Source organism: Pieris brassicae, chromosome 6 (genome assembly GCF_905147105.1).
Source record: "Pieris brassicae chromosome 6, ilPieBrab1.1, whole genome shotgun sequence".
Lineage (NCBI taxonomy): Eukaryota > Metazoa > Arthropoda > Insecta > Lepidoptera > Pieridae > Pieris > Pieris brassicae.
Genome location: NC_059670.1, coordinates 9,664,784 through 9,687,352, shown reverse-complemented (window position 1 = coordinate 9,687,352; position 22,569 = coordinate 9,664,784). Strand labels below are relative to the sequence as shown.

The following is a 22,569-nucleotide window of genomic DNA, read 5'->3' as shown; positions in this document are numbered from 1 at the left end:
ATAAAATTAACACAAGTTAAATTATAGTAATCTTCGGAAAACTTTTGACTAAATAAGAAGCTCGTACCTTTACATATACATATCTAAAATTAAAATGAGATATAAAGTAAAACAAAACCAAACATGACAGCAGAATGTTATTTAAGTAGACAATACAATACAAAATTTATAAATCAGGAGAACGACAAACATACTAGTAGCCATAATAAAGAAGAAAGATACAAGGCTTAGGTCCTTAATAGTTGTTTTAACGTATTCTTAAATGAAGCAGTAGAGGAGTGCAAAGATAACAATTACAAAAAATTAAAGATATTTTAATAATACATATATGTAATCAAGGATACATTATGTATCTTTTACGTATTGGCCAAAACACAAACTATAATTATGATGTATATAAAAGACCAATCAATCAAATATTATTCACAATAACAGGATATTTTGTTGCACTAGAATTCCTTGTGTTGTGAGCAGCCAGTCTCTTCCTTTTGACAGATTGACTGTACTTGACACTAAGTTCTACATAACACAATTTATAATTAAATTGTTTCACAATAAAAATATTTTCTATATCAACATAGGACAGGTTGGCAAGATGTTGTTTAAGATTCTTAGTAAATGTATGTAAGTGAATTTTGAAATATTAATAAACATTGTTTTTATGAAAGTGGATAAGAATTAAAGGGCCTCGGAGGGAGAAAAAGCGTTGGGCGAAGAAAGTGCGTCTTTGGGTTGGTTAACTAAATCTAAGGAAAATTTGATGTGTTTGATTTTTTTGAAATAAAACATTGTCATATATTTATGCTCTCAGAAATGTGTATTTCTTTTTCTCTTTTTAAAAATTTTTATTAAGTGTTGACACAAATATATATTGGTGATACGAAGTTCATCGGGTCATCTATATAATAATTATCTTAATTACATATTGTTGTCTACATGACCAGTCTGAAACCGTGGTCAAACAATCATAAAAACATAGATTTTCGTTCGCTCTATGTACTAGAGACAAGTACTTTATAGCTCGAAAATTTCTCACAGTAATAATTAATTCGTTAATTTAACACTCAAATCCTCTGAAGGATATTAAATTAAGTTTTACAAATTGGTTAACGCATTAATCCACTTTCGTTTTAACTCCATCGCATATTGCGAATACTTATGAATTATAACACAGGCTGTGATGAAAAGATTAAATAATTGTTTCATAGAATATAAATGGTTAAACTTAAATCATACTATTTTCAACGACGAAACAATTTGAGGAATATAATTTCTCTATCATTTCACAACAAATTACAAATGAGAGATTATCACCAATATTGACATCTCCCACCAAAATACCTGCTATAACTACGTCGGGTCGCAAAACGACCATATGCAAGTGATCCTCGGAGTCTAGTCTTCCCGCCTACCTTAAACAAACAAGGTAGATAAATTTTGTAGTTGGAAAGCACACACTGAAAAATTACAGAACAAAATAGACCGCTTCATTTTGTGTTGAAACAACTAAGGATAACTGTTAACCATGATACGTTATTGGCTGCTTATCATGCATATGTTTCATATATATACTTAGATATGGAATTATAGTTTGGGGAAATTAAGTCGAAGTAAATAAGTTATTTAAGGCTCAAAAGAAATGTATTAGAGCAATTTGTGGAGCAAACTGTTTAACTTAACCTACCGTTGCGTACCCTTATTTAAGATGCTCAATTTTTTTCTCTTCCCTGTATTTATACTTTAGAAATGTCCTTATTCGTGCACAGAAACATACATATTTTTAGTCGAATGTAGAAGTCGAAGTAAGAAGTAGACATGGGGAGAAATTGGCTGTGCCAAAATCAATCTAGAAGTTTAGGAAAAACACCTTTTGTATGGTAATTAAGGATTACAATAATTTACAAAAAGAGTATTTAAAAATCGACTTGGTGTATTATTTTTGGAAAAAATGTTTTATTCAATAAATGATTATTTGCATGAGACACTCTAGTTGATATAAATTTAATAACGTATGATATGATTTGTACAATCCAAATAATATAAGAATTGACCAATTCATATGACTAATAAAGTAAAATGTAAAACTCCTTTGAAGACAAATTTGCGCGCCATTGTGTGTGGCAGAATATGCGAACTTACTATTGTACCACCTTTTTGTACCACATTCCTGCAATAAATTATTATTAATGCACCGGGATTCAAGCCCTACATGTTTCACTTAAACCTTATACAATATCACAAAGTGTCACGTAGCAACATTTCATCATTTCTTTTAAAATTAATGAGTTGTAATAATTACTTTGTAACTCTTTATCACACCAACAGCTGTCGATAAAAACAATACGTAGTTCATCGCATCCCATGGTGATAAAATGTTTGAAAGCAGTTCAATCGATTTATTCTTCAAGATAGTCGTGTACGCTTAATTATTGACAGTAAAACAATTATTGAATTGGGTCATCTAGAAAATACATAGAACTATTTTGTTTGCTATCAGTTAAGTGCGTAAACACTGCCGGTTACATCAGTTTCGTTCAGTAAACATTTGAATATCCGTATACAGACGTAAGTACTCGCCTCAATTTATTTTATTATTGATTACACTTCATTGCAAGTACAGAAACATAATACAATTGACATTATTAATTAAAAAGGAGGGCAACTTTATTTAACAAAATCAAAATGTAATTTAATCTTGTATATTTGGGAACAAAAATATATAATATTTTACTATCAATTCATAAATCAAGTGTGTACAACAGACTCAAAAAAGACCCAATTTCCTAAGTCGATGCGGAAATATTTGATTAATACGATGTCAAAGATACGAGTATAAAGTACTATGAAATTAACGATGTTTTAAACGAATGTCTACTACAAACTACCTTTCATTTTAATAAGACAAGTTTTTGATAACCACCTAACATTTTTACCTTTTTTTAGATAGTATGGAACGCGTTGCTCGCCGACGGAATCACGAAAATGATAATGGTTATTCGAAAGAAAAAGATAAAGATCCAGAATTCGTCCATAGGGAGTCCGTTTTAACAGTACTCATGAATGAGTCGCTACACATAAAGGCGATTTATCACATATTTGTCGCCATTTTGATCATGCTTTTCTTGGACACAGTCATTTACGACATCGTGGAACGTGGAAAGCAAGTAAAACATTACTATAATCTTTCTATATACACTTTTGCCGAATGGAAACCTATTTAGTTATCACATAGATCATGAATTTTCATACGAGCGTCGTCGTTCTCTTTCACTCGCCAGTTTCACATGTTTTTTAAAAATAAATTCTCGTTGTAAATAAACGCTCTTAGATTCGATGAAAAACAGCTTTTGATGTACGCAATTTATACAAAAAATTAAGATCATTATTTTAATTATTTTAGTGGATTAGTGTAAGTGCATGTTAGTCTTAAGTGGTAAGTGGATAAAAAATAGTACACAAATCAGAGTGTATTTCCTTAATTGAGTCTGTAAGTCGTGCTATTGACACTTATGTTAAATAATATCGTAAATTGGTAATGGAATATATGGTTTAGTAAAACCTTAACAATGAAATATACAGTATTTACAATTTTCTTAAACGTAATTATAAAAATAATTAAAAATTAATAACAAGAACATTAAAACAAAAGTTTGGCACAAGTACTAAACTTTTTAAATTTACAAAACCTTTAACACTGGCAGCATTTCGCCGCTAGCGAGGAAAGCACTAGCTCTGGAGTCACTGGTACTATCTACCAGGTACCAAAATAATTCTTTAATTAGTGCCTGTGCACTTGAACCCTACGGACCAAGAGTCTGTACTCCAAAGGGCACAGAATAGAAGTAGGGAAAGACTCCTACATTTAAGCCGTTTATTATTTATTTATTAATAACATTAGTTTTAAATTACTTATTAGTCTATAGTTAAGTAATCGTAATGTTAAATTGTGTCTTTGTGCAGAGACAACTAATAAAATAAAATGTGTCCGTGTACACACGTAAGAAATGAAACTTCTTTATGACCTTATTTTTCGAAATATGATCGCCTGTATGCAACTTTACAGAAATTGGTTAAATAAAGTTTAACAAAAGGCTTTTTTTATCATAGAGTAATACAATTATTTCATTTAACCTTTTTCTACCTTATAGCACGAAGATTGTTACAGAATTTCATTAATTATAATAGAATTATTACTATCAGTGTTATCGGTATTATATATTTTTGTTATTAATGGCTTCGAATCAACCGTGGCCCTACTACGGGCCATAAGATGACGCGTAACGGAAAAATCTGACGCGTAACCGAAAAATGTAACGCGTAATTTAAAAATGTGACGGTAAATTTTTTTCCAACGCCGATAAAGAAGTTTCACTAAAAAACTAACGACAGATATACGGAAAGATAACCGCCGTGAGATTTCTGCACTATACCTTCTTTGTTACGTTGACAAAACTGCTCAGTATACGTTGACGGTAATCATTTTGATACTTAATATCTAAATTAAAAGTATTTAATTTTCTGCACATTTAGGTCTTCTTAACTTTGAAGAACTCCTAGCCGAATATTATTAATTTAAATCTTTAAAAAACAAAATATATTTCGGTTTATTACCGTTACATGTTAAATAAGACGCACAGGTATTTCACTATAAAGTGTATGACATTTATATAAATAATTCAGACAACGATGAAACGATATTTTACGACCAAATTTTATAACATATGTAAACATTGAAATCAAATAATCCAGAAATAACTCTGCGAGACAATAAGTCCACTTAATACCATTCTAAAACGGTCGTAAAATATTATGCAAATCACCCCTTAAGTCCTTTGTAGGCTACAAAGGACTTTGGAGCTTCACAGAATTAATGAAACTATTGTTAGTATAGTTAAATTAAATTAAGTTATGTAATAAAACAATTCGAAAAATCAACTATCACTACTTTACATGTTTCTTTCAAATGTACAATACCAGCCGTTGTAATAGTTAAAATAGAGGTAATTTTAAATGTACTCGAGTTATTTTAACAAGTTTGATAGTCATACCGACTCTTAGGCAACTCAATTGCCAGGTTTCTGGTATTGTTAGAGTCCATGTCCGTATCAGTTTATGTGATATTTGCCCCAGGCTCTAAATAAACACATATGAAAGGCGAAACAGAACTGCGTTTCAATGGCTGAATATAATCTATAACAACCTTATGACAAATTGTAATTGACATAACTTTTAATTTTAACGATACACATTAATTAAAACATATAATTAAACACTTAAATTCTAATTGCAAATAATTTTAATATTCCCCCCGCCCCCCCATAACAATCAAATTGCTCCACTGTTATAATTTATTGTTACTATTTTAGTTAGCAAGGCCTTCAATATTTTCGTTATGTACGATGATAGCGTTTCGACTATCCAAACAACTCCTGTTGTTTACTACAAGTATAATAAGTTCTCTGAGAACCGTGTTGCCTCTTTTAAGTTCCGAATACGTCCACGGAGCGCAAATATCTATTGTTAACACATATGCTACAGAACGCGTCTTACCTAAACTTGATACGAAATCTTCGCAAATAAAATGAATACGAAATTGAATTTTCCAGATTGAATGTTGGTATTGCATCTGTGGTGTATGGTTTCGGTGACATCAAGCGTGCCTTCAAGATTTGGCTGTTCGAGCTTACTGTCGCTCTTATTTTCTATCCGGGGCTACGGATATATGCAACTACGAGAAAATTGGTGAAAAAAAGTGCAGGTAACATAAAATTGTCTATGATATTGAATACATTATTCTATAGTTACATTATTATATTAGTAAGTTACTTTATTCCTTTCTGGGTAGATAATAATTCTTATTATTAATAACTATTATTGTCTTTTGCTAACATAGCTTTTACATTCAAAGAAAACACTTTTTCACCAGATTGAAGCTATATTATTATAAACTTATAATTATTTCAAAATTTTCCAAAGTTTCGCGTGCTAACAGCTTGCGTGGTTACACCGCTGATTGAAACTATGTATTATTATAAATTTATATAAACTTATAATAATACATATCTTCAATCCGGTAAAAAAGTGTTTTCTTTAAATAACGATTATTAAAAATAAGTTTATAATATAAATATATTTATAGAAGAACACGCAAATTTGGAAAGTATTTTTATATAGTATGATAAATAATGATCTGAATCTTGTAGTCATAGTTTTAAAATTCATAAATGAAATAATAATCCTACACGGTACTACTGTAATCCCGGCGGTAGGTTACAGATTTTTGACTATTTTAACAAGTCAGTAGGTGAGGTGGTAGGCGCGGGATTCAAAATATATCTGCTCAAATGAAGCCCAAAAGCCAGCAAGTTTAATCAAAATGACAAAAAGCCAGTCAACCGGATCATTAATAATTTTCTTATTAACTCAAAAATCTTTCACAAAACCTACGTCATATTGTCCATTGACATCAAGCTTAATTACATAGAATGACAATGGCTTTGTAGAAAAATTTAATATTTCAAAAGGACGACAAAGACCTGGTGTGGGAGATTTATAGGTTATCACATCCGCGCCAAATCCGCAACAAAAAGTATTAGGCATTAATCTCAGAAATCAAAGTTTGCACAGCGTTGGTATAAACACACGAAATAACGCTATATAGGATTATTTCTACCGCTGTTTATTAGGTACTTATAATAAAACCCCAGGGCTCTGAGGCTTTTATACGAAGTATGATACGGTGTGACCCGGTTTCGTATTTCTATGCACTGTATAGTAATTATTATTTAATTAATCAATTGATTTGCCACGATTTGATTTAATTAAGCTTCGTGACGTAATGGTGAGCATATAGCAGTCTCGTGCTGATTCGATTCCTGGTGAGACGTTAATGATGCCGCGTATTGCTTGCCTTACTTATATACTACAAAAATATTGATTTAGTAAGGTCTATAATATGGTTTATATATTTATTTTTAAGTAATGATATAGCTACACGCATACATATTACATTGTTGAACAAAATATACGTAACAGAAAACATAAGTCATTAAATACATGAATGGATAACAAAAGAAAATTTAAATTAAACAAACTACATTAAAGATTTTAATGAAAAATGAAATTGTTACTACTACTAAATAAAGTCAAACTACCCTCGCTTCCTATTATATTTTCTGATCTTCTGGAAGGTAGAAAATGTCAACATCTTCATAAATTGTGTTGTATTTAGCTAAAACTTTGCCGAATTATGCAGATAATTCGTGTTCATGGATGAATGGAACAATTGAGTTTATTTTGAAAGCACAGTCACCACAGAATACAGAACCAGTAGTTGTTAACGATTTCCATTGTGCCGGATTTGATGAAATGAAACCCGTAACAATTGTAGCCGAAGGATGGTGAACTGTTCCTCCTCCCTAAACGGAGACACTTCGTCTAGTGAACGTACTGACCTGTCTGAAGGCCCCAGAGGCTACAGTCGCGATGTTATATATATATCTTTAGCGGAACATGTTAGCGCTATTTAGGATGTGACGTCATCGTAGTAATACGCATCGGATTGTAGGCGCAATTAAGGCTTATGTCGCCGTAAAGACATTTGATTAGGAGATTACCTCAGGCAACTCATTTGACAATTTATTTGGTTTAATCTATGCTACGACGTGTTTGCTACTTAAATCCAGAAATATATTTTTTATATTTGTATTGATCTAGATAAGGAAAAGCCTGCCTGAAAAGAAGAAATGTTTCTATAATAATATAGATACACAAATAAATACTAGAAAACATATCAAAATTATATTTATTTTTGTATATTAAAAGTGCAATATGAGTCTTCGAAAGTAGTAAGATAAATAAAAAATATTTTGTTTTTTTTTATTGAAAAGAATTAAGTTCGGTGGCGGTTGTTGTAGATATGTTCAAATATATTTTAAATTAAACACTTTGTTTGAAACTGGGTGTTAACTAGATTTAATCGTATAAATCGAGCTTATAACTAACATAAAATTAGACGACGTGTTGCGACGCTAATAAAAAACTTCAATATATAAGGTGACCTTTTTGGACATTATCGGAAACAAGAATGATTATTACAATTAATGACTGTGGGAAAAACTAAAGGGCTCATTTAGGCTTCATGTGCGATGATTGCAAACAAATTATTTACTAAAATATATATATATATATGTAACTTAACTTATGTAACGTTACATAACTCCATACACAAAAATGTAACCTATACTTGAAATCACTTGACATGTTCTGTAACCATGCAATCAACGTTACACAGCATCATTGTGAACTGTGATGAACCCCAATTATTGATTGAATAATTCAATTAACGATAATGTTATCATTTTAAATTCTTTTCAACAACGTTACATTGTTGCAGTTTGAAGGTATAGGTATAGGTATAGGTACAATATGTACTGTCAAAATATATTAAATTGCATTCGATAATAGGTATATAATTGTTTCAGGTTCATATTATCATATTAGTTAAAAATTGTTTAGATAAAAAAAATCACTACATAAGGCACATAGTGTGCAAATTCTTTACATATTTGCATTTCCAAATATATTTTTATGTAATAGGAGGCAAACGGGCTGGAGGCTCACCTGATGTTATTATTTTTAAGCTTCCCGGGAAACAAAATGTTTTGGAACGCTTCTTATAGAATGGTTCGTGTCGGTATTAGGAATTAACGCGAATATGGCTGGCTGGCTGACTAATCTAATGGATAAAGACGGGAAGATGTACACTGTACTGTTCCTTTAACTTAATGAGAGTTAAGTACTTAAGTTTAAACGTTCAAGTTCAAGGAATGCTTTTTATAGAATAGTTCGTTTGGATAAGCTTAATTTTGTATCTGTGAAAATGTATGAACCAAACATATACCGGAGTAAATGTACCAACTTATCCATAATAATACTTAATAAAGAAGCATCTATGCTATCGTTGGATGATAACCTTTGCTCGGAGATTATCAATTCTAATGTTATTGTAAGTTTTAAGTGCATAATGGGAAACAGTAAAGCTATATATTTAGTTTGAAGGAGTTTGTATACTGTCAACCAAATAGAAACTAACTTTTACTCAGATGATAATAAATGCATTCTTAGGCCTTCTTAAGTTCTCATGTCATTTTCACACGTTTCAACATATTTTCATTAGTAATTGTTTGTCCTCATTTTAACATTTGTGATGTTTGGAAGCAGAAATAATATAAAATAATGTTTAACAAGTTATAGCTACTTCTTTAAACTTTTTTTTTTTCATTTTAATATTATTTGAGAAAACTATCGCCGACATAAAACTATATTAGGAACCAGAAATTTTGGTAGATTATCGGACGTCAAGGCAGAATACAAAATACGTATTACGTTTTTAAGGCAGTTTTTACCGCTCACCACCACTATATGGAGCCAACTGCCTATTTTTTAAATTGGCATTAAGCGTGTCCATAGCTAGCATCACTTAACTGCGTTTCTTGCGCCTCTTTTAAAACTTACACACTGATCAGGCCAGGCTGATTATTAACCAAACATTTACATTAAATTTGTTGTTTAGTCTAAAATCATTGGACAGTTAGAACGAATATCGAACTTTTGAAATATAAATATTTAACAGTTACACACAAACAAAATAAACAAAGGAAAATTACGGCAACTGCATGATTTAGAAAAAGCTCTGTTGACACATAACACAATCAAAACACATATTGTCAACATTCGCTAGCTATATAACAGGGTTACAAGGGTAGCAAATAATCCCGGTTTTATAGTATTTTTCATAATAGTAAGTCAGTCTTTTCTGTGGTACTTTAAACTCTTTGAAATTAAAACACTTAAGGTGTACCAATGGCGCTTTACTGTCATTGGTCAAGAGCATCAGGAGTTATGTTAGATATGTCGGTTTAATAAGACTATTTATTTATTTTAATTCATGAATAAGTTAAAAAATGGCATTTACTTGATAGAGAGTGGCATAGTGCAAATAGGAATGGAGGGATTAGGACGAGGACTTAGCCAAAAAGTGTAAAAGTATCAAAAAAAATATTAGTATTGAAAAATTCAAAAGTGTTCCCAACAGTCAAAACCGGAGATCAATTGTATATATTACAAGTTACAGTTGTTGTAAAATAATAACTCGTTTGTATATATAAAGTACCAATTATTTATCAACAAATATTTATTTGAAATATACGCAGTTACTATTATGTATGTAAAGATGGTTGATCCGACCAACGATCGTTGCAAAACTAACTGGGTCTAATCTGTATAAACCTTTTTGTTCGAAAGCTCGTTTATCCTGTTACCAAATCCAATGTAATCACAGTAACGAACTTAGAAAGATATAAGGTCACGACGCTAATTTAAGCCTTTATTATTTTTTTCAAAAAACAGAGCTATACATATCATTTGACTTCATTATAGGGAATGGGCAATTTGTTGTTCAATGCGCAATCATGCGTCAATTCGTTTGAAATTCCGCTATTCATGAATATTTTTGTGATATGTATATCGACCCTAGTAGTTTCGCTGGTAAGCCAATCCAGAACCTGTTGACAAATAAATTGTGAGCCTAGCTTCAGCGCGCGACTCGCATCTTGTAGGTTCAATCCCCGGCTGTGCACCAATGGACTTTCTTTCTAAATGCGTATTTAACATTCGCTGGAACAGTGAAGAAAAATATAGTGAGGAAACCTTAGGCTTGCCTTAGACCAAAAATTTATGGCTTGTGTTAGGCACAGAAGGCCCATTACCTACGTACTTTTAGATTGACAAATGATCATGAAAGAGATACAGAAATCTGAGACCTAGACTCGAAACGGTGTCGGCGTAACGGCGCCAATGATTTATTTATTTTATTTTAGTTGGGTGATCCACCTTAAATTCAGAACGTTCTTATTTTAATTTACTGAAAACACTTGGAGCATTGAGAAACACATCTAATGGCACTTAAATCCCGTGACACTATATTATCTGATGACTTAGCTTTATTTGAAGGTTTCCCATTAGGTCTTTTGAAATGAATACAAATTCATGATAGATCGGTCCCGGCGTCACCGATAAAAAATACATTAATCCTATAAATAATATAGGATGAAGCCGTCGTTATAACACTTTATCAGTACAATTTTTTCTCGTGTTGATTTTTTTTTACAAACAGTACGGCGGTCGGCCATTGTTGGGACTAATGCAAGCTACGTACTAGCAACGGAATAGTGTGGTTTTAACGTTTTTATTATTCGGTATAGCTATTTAAATACGTAGCCATGTTGATATCTTGGGATCACACACTATTAGGAATATAGAATAGAGAGTAGAATAAAGTACTGGCGCCAATTTCTTCAGGCGGAAATCACGACATTAGAATGCTGGCTTTTAAATTAGGTTCCGAAGCTTCTCCCATGTAAATTTAGGTAGCACCCGTGTGCAATCATTATCCTACCTCTAGGAAGACTACTGCTAATACTATTTCATACTCTAGTACTAGTTTAATACTATATAATATGGATATTTACAGCGTCCTGTCAACTTCTAGCAGTGGTTGGTGTAATTTGCCTCATTCTACTGCAAATATGTCTGATTGGAGTGCCATGCTGGGAATTAGGAAGAAAACATCTTGCTGTGGGGTCATCTGTGGCGGTGACTTGTGAAATGGTTAGTGGAAATGCAAATTTAAATGTAAAAAAATTGCTAATAATTTATAGCTTACATAACTATTTATCTATGTGACCGTGGTCGTATAATACAAATACTAGTTGTTACTTGTTTGACAGGGTACATTATACTGAGTGTAAAAAAGCCGAGTGTTTATAAAAACTATTGTTACGAAGACGGGTCGACTGCAATGTTTATAGATTTTTCCACTAGTTAGTGAACTTTTCAGCAGGCTGTAATATGATTTCTGACCGTTTCAGGAGAGGGTCAATCACATATTAGAAAATTGTAATTTTCATAATGTTACCCTAGTTTTCAGGAAGCTGAAACCTTTTTTCAGTCGGTTTCAGAACATGTGTAGTCGAGTGGTGCAGTTTTCAGGAGACCCATTTTCAGGCGTTTTCAGGCCTAGTTATACCCCTTTGATGAAGGAATATTCTAGACCGAACTTTCTAGGTGTGAGACAAGGACGAAATGATACGAGAGAGAGAGAGAGAGAGAAGATCAGAACTTTCTCGAAAATAGACGAGCACTCTAGAACGCCGTACGACAAGGACGGAGCAACGTGCGAAAGAGACAAAGAGTGCGAACGTTCTAGAATTGTGCAATCGCTACTCAGTAGCAAGCCCGCCTAGAAAGTTCTCGAATATTGTTTAGAATTATTCCCAGGGATATATAAGCGAGCCGAAACGCGACTAGTCACTTAGTTTTGAATGCGATAACAAGAGTGAAACACCGAAGCGATAAAGTGCGAATAAAGTGAATATAAGTGATAAAGTACTGTGTGAAGTGTGCAGAAGTGAAGTAATTAGTGACTGTGTTTTTGTGTGTTATTAGTGAATCTCTGCAATTAATTTTGTGCCCATAAATTCCTCATTGATTTATCAAGAAATAAACCCTTGAATAAATTCACGGCATTTTCTAACCGATCCCCTAGCTCGTAACACTATGATAGTTTTTTTTTTTTAAATAAATATATAAACCTCCAATGTGGCAAGATGCTGCATTAGTGTATCTATTTTATTGGTACCTATCACTAGGCTTGGCTCCTGTTCATGACTTCCAAAACAAAGAATTATTGTATCGGGAATCGAACCGAAGGGAGTGTTCAAGTATTACGTAATGAATTTTTGAGCCGGGGGGCATCTTGTAAAACGTTAAGATGTGGGGTGGGGATTACGCGTTATTGATAATATTATTTTCGACTTACCAGTACAGTTACACTGCGTTTCATGGGGGAGGGGGGTCAAGCATCTCCAAAAATTGCGTGACGTAATACTTGAACGCTCCCTAACTACCATATGGTATTATGGTAGAATTGCAGCTTCTAAAATAGTCTATATATATATAGTCGATATTATAATTATTGTTTGGCATTTTGTTAGTATAAATAATATAATTCTAGTTATTAAACCGTTATTCGAATAACATTTGATTTAAATTTCAACGTTAGTGAAGTTACTAGCTGTGATAACTTATTAAATTGTTCCCGAATTCCTCGTAAACACTATAGAAGTTGCTCTAAGTTCATGTCAAAGTTCCAAACAACAATCCCTTCCTATATCAGCCAGAAACTTGGGTAATTGTTTTATTGAAAGCACGTGTAAAAAGTCAGCATTAAAAATATTATGACGTGATCTTTTGAGACATTTGTCTTTCTGTTTACATATGGGACTTTATTACGATTTTTTTCAGCAATTATTATTTGAATATAAATAGGTAATTTTTGTTGTTGAAAGCACGTGTAAAAAGACAGCTTTAGAAACATAACGAGATTTATTCTCGTAGCAATACCTGCTACGCCGTAGCTAGTAGTACCTTATTGGTGTGGACGTTTTGTAACCTTTGACGGTTGTCGTTAATTAAAGAATTCAATACAAAGATTTTACTTGTGCAAGTTTAGCCTGTGGCATTTAGCAAACAAAAGCTACATAAAATATATAAAGTTTGCTAAGTTTTTAATTCTAAAATGTATCACTTATGAGTCTAAGAGATAAAGTTTACATGCTGTATTCGATTCCTTGTATGGTAAAAAAATAAAGACATAATTCAGTAAAACAGTGTAGAAAGTGAAATGTAACATAAATCAGACACCCTCGTCAGACCGCGGTGAACGCTAGTAAATAACAGTTCCAACGCCGGGTGCCGCTGACAAACACCATTACCAAGTCCTACATCACTCCGTAATATGACGCCATCGCCCTATTTTTCTCCTTATCAAGGCACTTAATTGATATATTTGTTACACTATCTGATAATAAAATTAAACCACCTTGAGATACAATCTATTCATTATTGTATTACCATACCACCTCAACTTGTTTGTATTAATTAAGATTTACATGTGTTATATTTAATAATATTTGCTTTATTTAAATTATTTAAAAAAACAGTGGCGTGAAACCGTTCAGATTTCTATATCTGTTACATAATTGTTCTAATTGGCAAATAGATGATCAGCCTTCTGTGCCTGATACTTGATAATTAAAATACATTCAACGATCGAATGGTATTGTTATTTTGTACGTGTTTTTATTTCACGTAAATACGTGCACTAAACTCGCAATGAGTAATTCCCCTAAGTATTAACTTGATTCATATTTATTGGGCACTGCGTTCCTGTTAACTGAGAGCATTAGTAATGACCATTGCTTCGTTGGTAATTAAGTTGCTCCATATTGCTCTTGAAGCATTAACCATAGACTTTTCTGTTTCTAAACTAGGTTTATGTTAGAGAAATGGTTATTACACTTTCAATTGCAAAAATAATAAAATTGTCAATATTTTTATTCACAACTAGCTGCCCCCGCGATCTTCGTTTCGCGTATATTCTTTTTTATGAAGGTTTCTCCGTAAATCTTGTAGAGAGTTCAAGGAATAAATAAAAAAAATACTGGCATGCCATCTGCCATCTCCAAATTTTGCGCTTAGCAACATATGTCGCGATTCAATGTTATCTATATAGATTTTGAGAATAATAATAAGGTGATAGTAACGCAACGGAAGAAACGATGGTTCTCTTTTGTTAGTTCAATATTGTGTAAGGATGTATGTTTTACATTACAGTACACATTACAGTACACATTACAGTACACATTATCTATTTTTTTCTACGGACGTTAACTTTATATTACCAAAAAGGTTTAAATCAAACAAACGCTCCACAGTACCCTATAAAGTGTAATACTTCGTAGAGAGGTATCTTTTATTTATAGTTTACAAAGGTAATCGTAAACGTGTTCAAAATCAATTACATGAAATGGAAAGTATAATTGCAATTCCGATACATAAAAACCAGTGGCACTTAAAGTTTTTAGGTCTGGGTTTTGTTTTATTTTATAGTCATTTGTCAATCTAATAGGCAAGTAGGTGATCAACCTCCTGTAGCTAACACACGCTGTCGCCTTTCTGGGTTTAAAGCAAGTTTCCTCACGTTGTTTTCCTTCACCGTTCGAGCGAATGTTAAATGCACACATAAATAAAGTCACATTAGAGATTTACGGAGTCACATCGAAGATTAAACCTACCACCTTAGGGATGAGAGTTTCGAATTCCTATACATACATTCAGTAATGCTACAACATTTTATGGGTCACCGATTTCTACACTTGCGAGTCAATTGATCTTTATGTGTTTTATTGTATTTGTATACACTTTTTATGTTTTTACTCACTATTTCTGGGTTTTCAACAAACAACTAGTATGTCTTTACAATGTTTTCCTTGTACAGGTTCAGGGTTAAGAACTGTTTAAGAACAGTTTTAACTCCGGGCAAATAACGCTCCAACTTCTGCTTACAGTTCCGTTTTGCAATGAAAATCTGCGCGGTGGCAGGCGATTGTATACCCCGATGCCACAACGATCAGAGGCCATTGCCACCATTCCAACATTACTTGTACTTCCTGTTTGCACCGACACTTATTTATAGAGATTCATACCCTCGGTATGTATTGGATTAATAAGTAAAGCAATGTATTATTATTTCTAAGAATTGTATTGCTATGTTAAAAAGACTAAAATAACTAAAACCTCACTATTTAATTTATGTTTATTGAAAACTCTGTTATGTAATCTACCTATATTTTATACGGTTTAAAAGCTGTTGTAATAAGGTCACGTTATAGCGAGATATTATTTTTGATATTTCTGTTAAAAACGGCATATAAACTAGACGTAAGAAATTCGGTCCATATCTCGATTTCGATCAATAGCCAGATAACATACACACACAACATTAACAGTAAAAACAAAACTCTCACCTATTCTAAAAATATTACCAAAATCCAAGAATGCCTAGTTTTCTATTTACGATAATCTCGTACGGTTACGATTACGGAACCTCAAGTAACAAAAGCAACGGAGCCCTTTATAATATCCTATTTAATAGCTTTCTTTCAATTCTAAACGAATTCGGTTATTCAATTAATTAATCATAGTTAAAAATAAATAATATTTCCTATAGAAAAGCATGCAGTATTGTTCAATGTTTAATTTAGGTCACATATCCTGCGCTAAGTTGAAAATGTAGGTAACCATTATTAGAGGAAGGGAATACATCGTGTTTTGCAGTACTTGTACTTCCATGTATTGAATTGCAATTTAACTATTTTAACCATTCATTATTTGATATATTTTTACGTTTATTTATAGATTAAATTCTGTATGTTTAAATCACGTGAATTACTAACAAAAACTTGGAGAAAGTTACGATTTCAATGCATTACTTTTAGTAAATTAATATAAAGTTTTTATGAGTACTAATAATTTTATATTAAGTAACTAATCATGGATTAACTTAACCACGAAGATAGTTAAGTAGACTGGTGTTTTAGGCTCCAACTATAAACACGTTGTCGGTTCGGTTGTATGAAAGAAATCACTTATGATTGCCAGGTGAGATTCAGCTTTTAGACTTGTCCGTGTTTATAATTGTTTATTTCTGTTTTATAAATAAAGACTATACAAATTGATCTAAATGTTATAATATTACTTCAAAATATTTCTCAAAGGATTTTAATATTAAAGTAGAAACGTAATTTAAACAATACGACAGGAGGAAAGACGGATTCATTACCATCTAAGAGCCAGTATTCTAGCAAGTATTTTTCATGAATAAATAATCTTTTTCAGAACAAAGAAGATAAGGTGGGGAATGGTTTTGTTTCACTTCTCAGAGGTCGCTGCTGTCGTCTTTTATAATTGTTTTCTTTGGGAGCGATTTATATTGCCTTATTGGTCTGACTATGGTAAAAAGCCACAGGTAAGTAGCCCTTGCTCACTATATTTGTATATTTTGCTAAAAATTTGATATTATTTTGAAGTCAAAGTCAAATCATTTATTCTAATAAGACCACCTAAAATGGCACTTTTGATAGTTAAATTACATATAAAGACGATTTTAGATGCCCCTTCCAAAATTTTTTTGTGGAGACGAATGGCCAAGAAACTCAACACTTTTAAGCGCATGAAGGCAAAAGTGTAAAGACATCTTGTTGTGTAATAAAAATTCTACTTTTACGATTATATTATCTTGTAGAAAGATTGAAACAGATTATCATTTACTTTTTTCTTTATACAAAAAATATACGTTCTACAATTCAAGGATCATAGGTTTACACAATATTAGGTTTTAAAGTTTTGACGTCTTCATTTAATTAGCATAATAGGTAGTCTCCTAGTGGCTTCAGAGTGCGACTCTCATCCTTAAGGGTGTGGGTTATATTCCCGACTGTGCACCAATGGACTTTCATACTATGTGCGCATTTAACATTCGCTCGAACGGTGAATGAAAACATCGTAAGGAAACCGGCTTGCCTTTGACCCAAAAAGTCGACGGCGTGCGTCAGACACAGAAGGCTGATCACCTACTTGCTTATTAGATTAACAAATAATCATGAAACAGATACAGAAATCTGAGGCCCAGACCTAAAAATGTTGTAGTGCCATTGATTTATTTATTTTAATTTTAAATGTGTAATTATACTACACATACATTGACTGATGACCTTATTAACTTATACTCTTATAGGTTGAAGCTGGTACTGTAGTACGCGGAATGTTCGCCTGTGTTTTGCCCGGTTTAATATCATTTCTATGTGGCTTCTATTGTCTTCTACACGCCTGGCTCAATGCCTTCGCTGAGATTATGACATTTGGAGACCGTCTTTTTTACGAGGTACCTACAGCTTTATAATAATGTTTCGCAACATCTGTGCGTAGTACTTTTTGGCCTTAAAATATACCTACATTTATATATGTTATAAATAGAATCTAAGTGCGTATAGTACGAGAACACTTCAACAATTTATGTTTTTAAGGATATGTGTTACGCTTTCAAACGCAAATCCTAAAATCAATATTTATTACGTTGAAGTCTCTACTATAGCGTAATTACGTAACCTTTACCTTATTAATTATAAAACAGTAAAAATGTTTACATGCAACAAAAAGATTTTTTTATTTCAGGATTGGTGGACCAAATCTAGGTATTCTAATTACTATCGGGCGTGGAATCGTGTAGTTTCATCTTGGCTTCGTGACTACATTTTCCGCCCAATTACCCCCTTCGCTGGGCGTCCCCTTGCCTATGTAACCGTATTCTTTGTAAGTAATATATCGACAGTACGTGCTTTCTTCTAAATACAGTTCATGTGATATTAAAGTATTCTTTACCTATTTTGCATTGTCATTAAATCTACGACCAAGAAAGCAGCTTAATTGTAGCACATCCTTCTTACAAAATAGTGTAACAATATAGTTATTGTATGGATATTTTTAGAAATCAAAACTCATTGCCTTTTATAAAACAGTAATTCAATCTAGTCAAACGATAAGACCAAGACTTGTTTAGTTGTCTTTTTAAACCAATACAATTTAAGTGGATAAACAGCAGTCTAAACTATAGAATCTCAGATAGATACACCTGATATGCTTAAATGCGTCCTTATTAGTAAATATATTAATAAGTGATATTCTAGATAGTTTCATCACGCAAATAAACGCACGACCTACGAATTAAGGTCAGTACGTAATGGAATATTTAACTCGCGCTTGTTTTAATGTTCTGCAACAACTTGTATCGTTAAACTCTCAACTTGTGATAGGTCAAGGCTTAGCATGTACTTAGTATCGAACAAGTATTTATAACTGAAATATTTCCAGCTAAATGTAAGATGAATATTCGCCCTAGTTAATAGCTAATTACGTTATCATCCCTCGGCACGGATCGGTAAAACTAGACAATTAAAAAAGGATCGCGTCTATGATTGTTGATACTGTGGACCAATCATAATCACACGAAACAATGTGCTTCGTCTTTTGTTTTTTCTGTTAACCTCCCGTGTCGGTTTAACGGGGTAAGCCCTTTGGTATAAGATAGAAAACGTAATATCATCCGTATGACCTTAATGTCAGGCGTTCCACAACGGTAGTCTTGCCGATAGAGCCCTCGGAGATTGTACAATATTATACGCGCCGAGTAATAAAACATTAAAATAACACTTGATCATAAAAATCTAGTAATATTTAACACCGGTCAGCCATCTTATGAGGACATCGTTGTATTTTAAAACAGCAGATAACTTTCAGGTTTCATCGGTAGCTCACGAAGTTATCTTGGCACTTGGTTTTGGGTTCTTCTATCCTGTATTGCTGATACAGTTTGGCGTTATGGGTGTGATGCTCCTGCCACTCACCGCTACGGCGGGAAAACGATTTCCTAGCATATTTAATATGTTTATGTGGCTTTCATTTTTCATAGGCACAGGTAATTATGTTTAGTGAGCTGATAAGATCATAGTCGAAACTTAGCGCTAAGAGACAGTATGTTAAAAACATTGACATTCTTAGCGCTAGGTTACGACTGAATTTACTAGCTTCATGAACCATTAGATCGATGTGAAACATATTTTATGAGAATGAATCCCACTGATGCAATAAAAAAGATTTTCTTGGTAAATTTATGGTAACTTTATTACGTGTATTAAAAAAGCTTAAAATATTTTTAAAAAATCTTATAAATAATGTTAGGATTGTTACGATATAGTTTTACAGTAAAAAATATTTTTTTACAGGAATGTTATGGAGTCTCTACCCAATGGAATATTTTGCTCGAAAGAACTGTCCGCCTTCCGAAAATGACAGCTTTTTCATACCAAAGTCATGGTCTTGTCCAAAAATAGTACTAAAACCTAATTGGACATTTGAAAATCCGTTTGATTTAAATATAGAATAAAAAGCAATAACTGTTAATAAAAGTAATAAAAAAATATTCTAGCTACAAATATCAACTGAACTGAAAAAACAATACTATACACAACAAAAATGTGGACATACAGATATAAAAAGCTACTGAACCGACTTTTGTAAAACCAACTGTTCCTAAGTTGGAAAAAAGATGTATAGATGTTGGTAAAAAGACAAAATCTCGACGTTGTATCGAGATTTATTTACTTACTGAAAATGTTATGTTCAAATGTACATTACGAAACGTTGTGCTTAGAAGTCTATATCATTCACCATAGATAATGTTTACAACATACAACACCTTTAACTTAAAAAGGACATAAATAAGACAATTAAGTTATAGAAACGTGTTTATTTGGATACATGTATAAAACTTAACTCTAACATATATTTGGCCTATACTTAAATGTGCCTTACGCTAGAACTAGAGCTAATAAATTGTCGTTCATAAAAATCTCTTCAAAATCTGACATTTACTATAAGCAATTAAGAAAATAGGAATGCATGTCTATTGTTATAAGAAATCTAATTAAATTTTATAAAATGTAAACAAGTCTATTATTTGTAAATACAGCTTATTACTATTACACATAGAAATATATTTTCTGAACTTTTAATGGCGGCATTGATACTATATTATAATGGAATTTCACTTAAATCTCTTCAATATTGGCAAATCTTTGTCCCAAACATGGCAGAATATGACACATTTTGCAAATTTCGATCACAGCCCTTACTGACTATCTATCAACTAATAAAGTAAGGTATGGAATACTCAAGAATAAAGGTGTACAAAAAAGTTCTTAAAGATAAATTCGTGATAAAATTAGCGAAATGCTTTGAGTTTCTTAAACAGCAGGTGTGCGGTCCAACTCTTTGAACAGTGAATTTGACATTCTGAAATAGGAAATTTAAAATGTTCTAAACAAACATGTATGCTTATAGGAGCTTTATAAAAAAATACGGTCATTAATATTAAAAAAAAAGCATTTTCCAAAAGTACATAGAAATTATAGCTTTGAGAAAATAAGAATAATAAAAGGAAAACCCCATAATCTAAAATATAAAACCTATGACTCATGGCAATATCTTACTTGTTTATCATGTGTTTGTAGATATATTGAGGAATTACTGTCACATTCACAACAGTCGGGCCATCATCAATAACTTTAGAGATCTCTTTATCTTTCATGCCCACAACATTTATAGTGTTTATTTCCAGAATCTGATGGTCTGTCAGTAAGCCATTGCGAGCTGCAGATGAATCTTTGACCAATCCAACTATATTTCCATTTTTAAACTGAAAGCCAACATGTCCAAGCGAATCTTTATGTAGAGTGATTGTTCGTTCAAAAGGTCTGAAAAACAAAGCAATAAAATTCATTATCACAGAAGGGCATTGCAATACCAATAACTAATATATTATTGTTTAGTGGTGTATTAGTCATTAGTTCTATGCTATTTATCTACTTCATTAAGAAATTGCATAATTTTAACTGAAATATAATTTATAGACAAAGAAATGAGTACCTGTCACGAACAGCCATAGTGATTCCATTAGTTGGTGACTTCTTTAAAATAGCATGACATTGCTCCATTGACATTCCAGCAAGAGATACATTGTTGATTTCAAGTATCTGATCTCCAAATCTTAAACCAGCTAAAGTAGCTGGACTTCCAGCAGCAACGTAACAAACAAATACTCCATTATTTACAGAATGAAGCCTTAGTCCACATTTACCGTCCCGGTCTTTGCATAACATCACTTGCCTTATGGCGCCAGATACAATTGCTTTAGACAGAGTTGAAGACTGTGATGAAAGTGGTGCTATCATATTACATGAGGATGCTAGTACACCAGGTTGGGGCTGAAGAAATAGGTTACACAACATTAGGAAATATTTATTGTTGTACAAATTACAACATTTTACTTGAGGCTTATACTTACGACTTGAACTTGATATTCAGGCATATTGCGAGCGATCACATCTTGAGATAATTCAAGCCCCATGTAATCACCAAGAGCGGGGTAAACATGATGAGGAGCACTTGGCGACGTGTTTTGTTGATAAGGTGGGAAAGATGGTGGTCCGTTTTGCTGTTGACTCAACTGTGCGCGTATCATATTATCCACTTTCATATCTTCCAATGAGGGATACAGAGACATGATGATGAAGAAGCGTCTACAATGAGATTGTTAAAATAACCAAGGTATTATGAAAATATATTTCAGTGAAATATATTTTCAACCGCGGACAGACGATGTCGATAATAATCTTTAAAATACGACGGAATTTCACAATTATAAATGTCACAATGATTCACAAATACAATACGTACACACTACAAATTACAATCCAAGACAATCAGTTACAGACAACTGTATTACTGTAATGGTTAAATTAAAATATTTGTTGAAAATTGAGAACGAGAGCGAGATAGAGCAAAAATTAGTTACGGATTACGATTTACGCTACGGATTATCGAATTAGTAAAGTTGAGTTAGTCATCAAGCTGTCAGACGTCACCTCTCATGGCGTACTTTTAATAATAGCAGACTATGGCGAAGGCTACAATTTACAAACTTATACTTCGAGGCATAAAAAAATCAAAAAGCTGCTTGAGTAGGTCTAATCAGCAGTATATATATATATG

The 22,569-nt window shown here is 32.4% G+C and overlaps 2 protein-coding genes across 4 annotated transcripts; one reads left to right on the top strand and one right to left on the bottom strand.

The window, feature by feature from the left end:
• The first annotated feature begins 2,373 nt into the window (after positions 1-2,373).
• On the top strand, positions 2,374-20,382 carry LOC123710757 (sterol O-acyltransferase 1). 3 transcript variants are annotated; one of them, XM_045662913.1, is made up of 10 exons: positions 2,375-2,565; positions 2,948-3,160; positions 5,607-5,758; positions 11,534-11,670; positions 15,471-15,613; positions 16,801-16,930; positions 17,699-17,845; positions 18,136-18,273; positions 19,258-19,435; positions 19,743-20,382. In XM_045662913.1, the coding sequence occupies exons 2-10, from the start codon at positions 2,949-2,951 to the stop codon at positions 19,901-19,903; spliced, it is 1,398 nt and encodes a 465-aa protein (XP_045518869.1). In that variant the 5' UTR covers positions 2,375-2,565; position 2,948; the 3' UTR covers positions 19,904-20,382. The 3 variants fall into 3 exon arrangements, with proteins under 3 accessions (XP_045518870.1, XP_045518869.1, XP_045518867.1); XM_045662911.1 differs by having other exon boundaries at positions 2,944-3,160; XM_045662914.1 differs by lacking the exon at positions 17,699-17,845 and having other exon boundaries at positions 2,374-2,565; positions 2,944-3,160.
• LOC123710758 (syntenin-1-like) lies at positions 20,252-22,427 on the bottom strand. Its single transcript, XM_045662915.1, has 5 exons — positions 22,255-22,427; positions 21,863-22,097; positions 21,445-21,782; positions 21,009-21,272; positions 20,252-20,811 (listed from the first exon to the last, which is right to left on the bottom strand). Exons 2-5 carry the CDS (start codon positions 22,079-22,081, stop codon positions 20,763-20,765), a joined length of 870 nt encoding a protein of 289 aa, XP_045518871.1. The 5' UTR covers positions 22,082-22,097; positions 22,255-22,427; the 3' UTR covers positions 20,252-20,762.
• Positions 22,428-22,569: the final 142 nt, after the last annotated feature.

What these genes read in the sequence shown, in the direction of transcription:
- LOC123710757 (XM_045662913.1), top strand. Translation starts at nt 2,949, where the DNA reads ATGGAACGCGTTGCTCGCCGACGGAATCACGAAAATGATAATGGTTAT. An exon ending in GACATCGTGGAACGTGGAAA is followed by an intron (nt 3,161 to 5,606) that starts GCAAGTAAAACA and finishes TGAATTTTCCAG; the next exon opens with ATTGAATGTTGGTATTGCAT. An exon ending in TGGCGGTGACTTGTGAAATG is followed by an intron (nt 11,671 to 15,470) that starts GTTAGTGGAAAT and finishes TTCTGCTTACAG; the next exon opens with TTCCGTTTTGCAATGAAAAT.
- LOC123710758 (XM_045662915.1), bottom strand. Translation starts at nt 22,081, where the DNA reads ATGTCTCTGTATCCCTCATTGGAAGATATGAAAGTGGATAATATGATA. An exon ending in CTGAATATCAAGTTCAAGTC is followed by an intron (nt 21,783 to 21,862) that starts GTAAGTATAAGC and finishes CTATTTCTTCAG; the next exon opens with CCCCAACCTGGTGTACTAGC. An exon ending in ACTATGGCTGTTCGTGACAG is followed by an intron (nt 21,273 to 21,444) that starts GTACTCATTTCT and finishes TTTGTTTTTCAG; the next exon opens with ACCTTTTGAACGAACAATCA.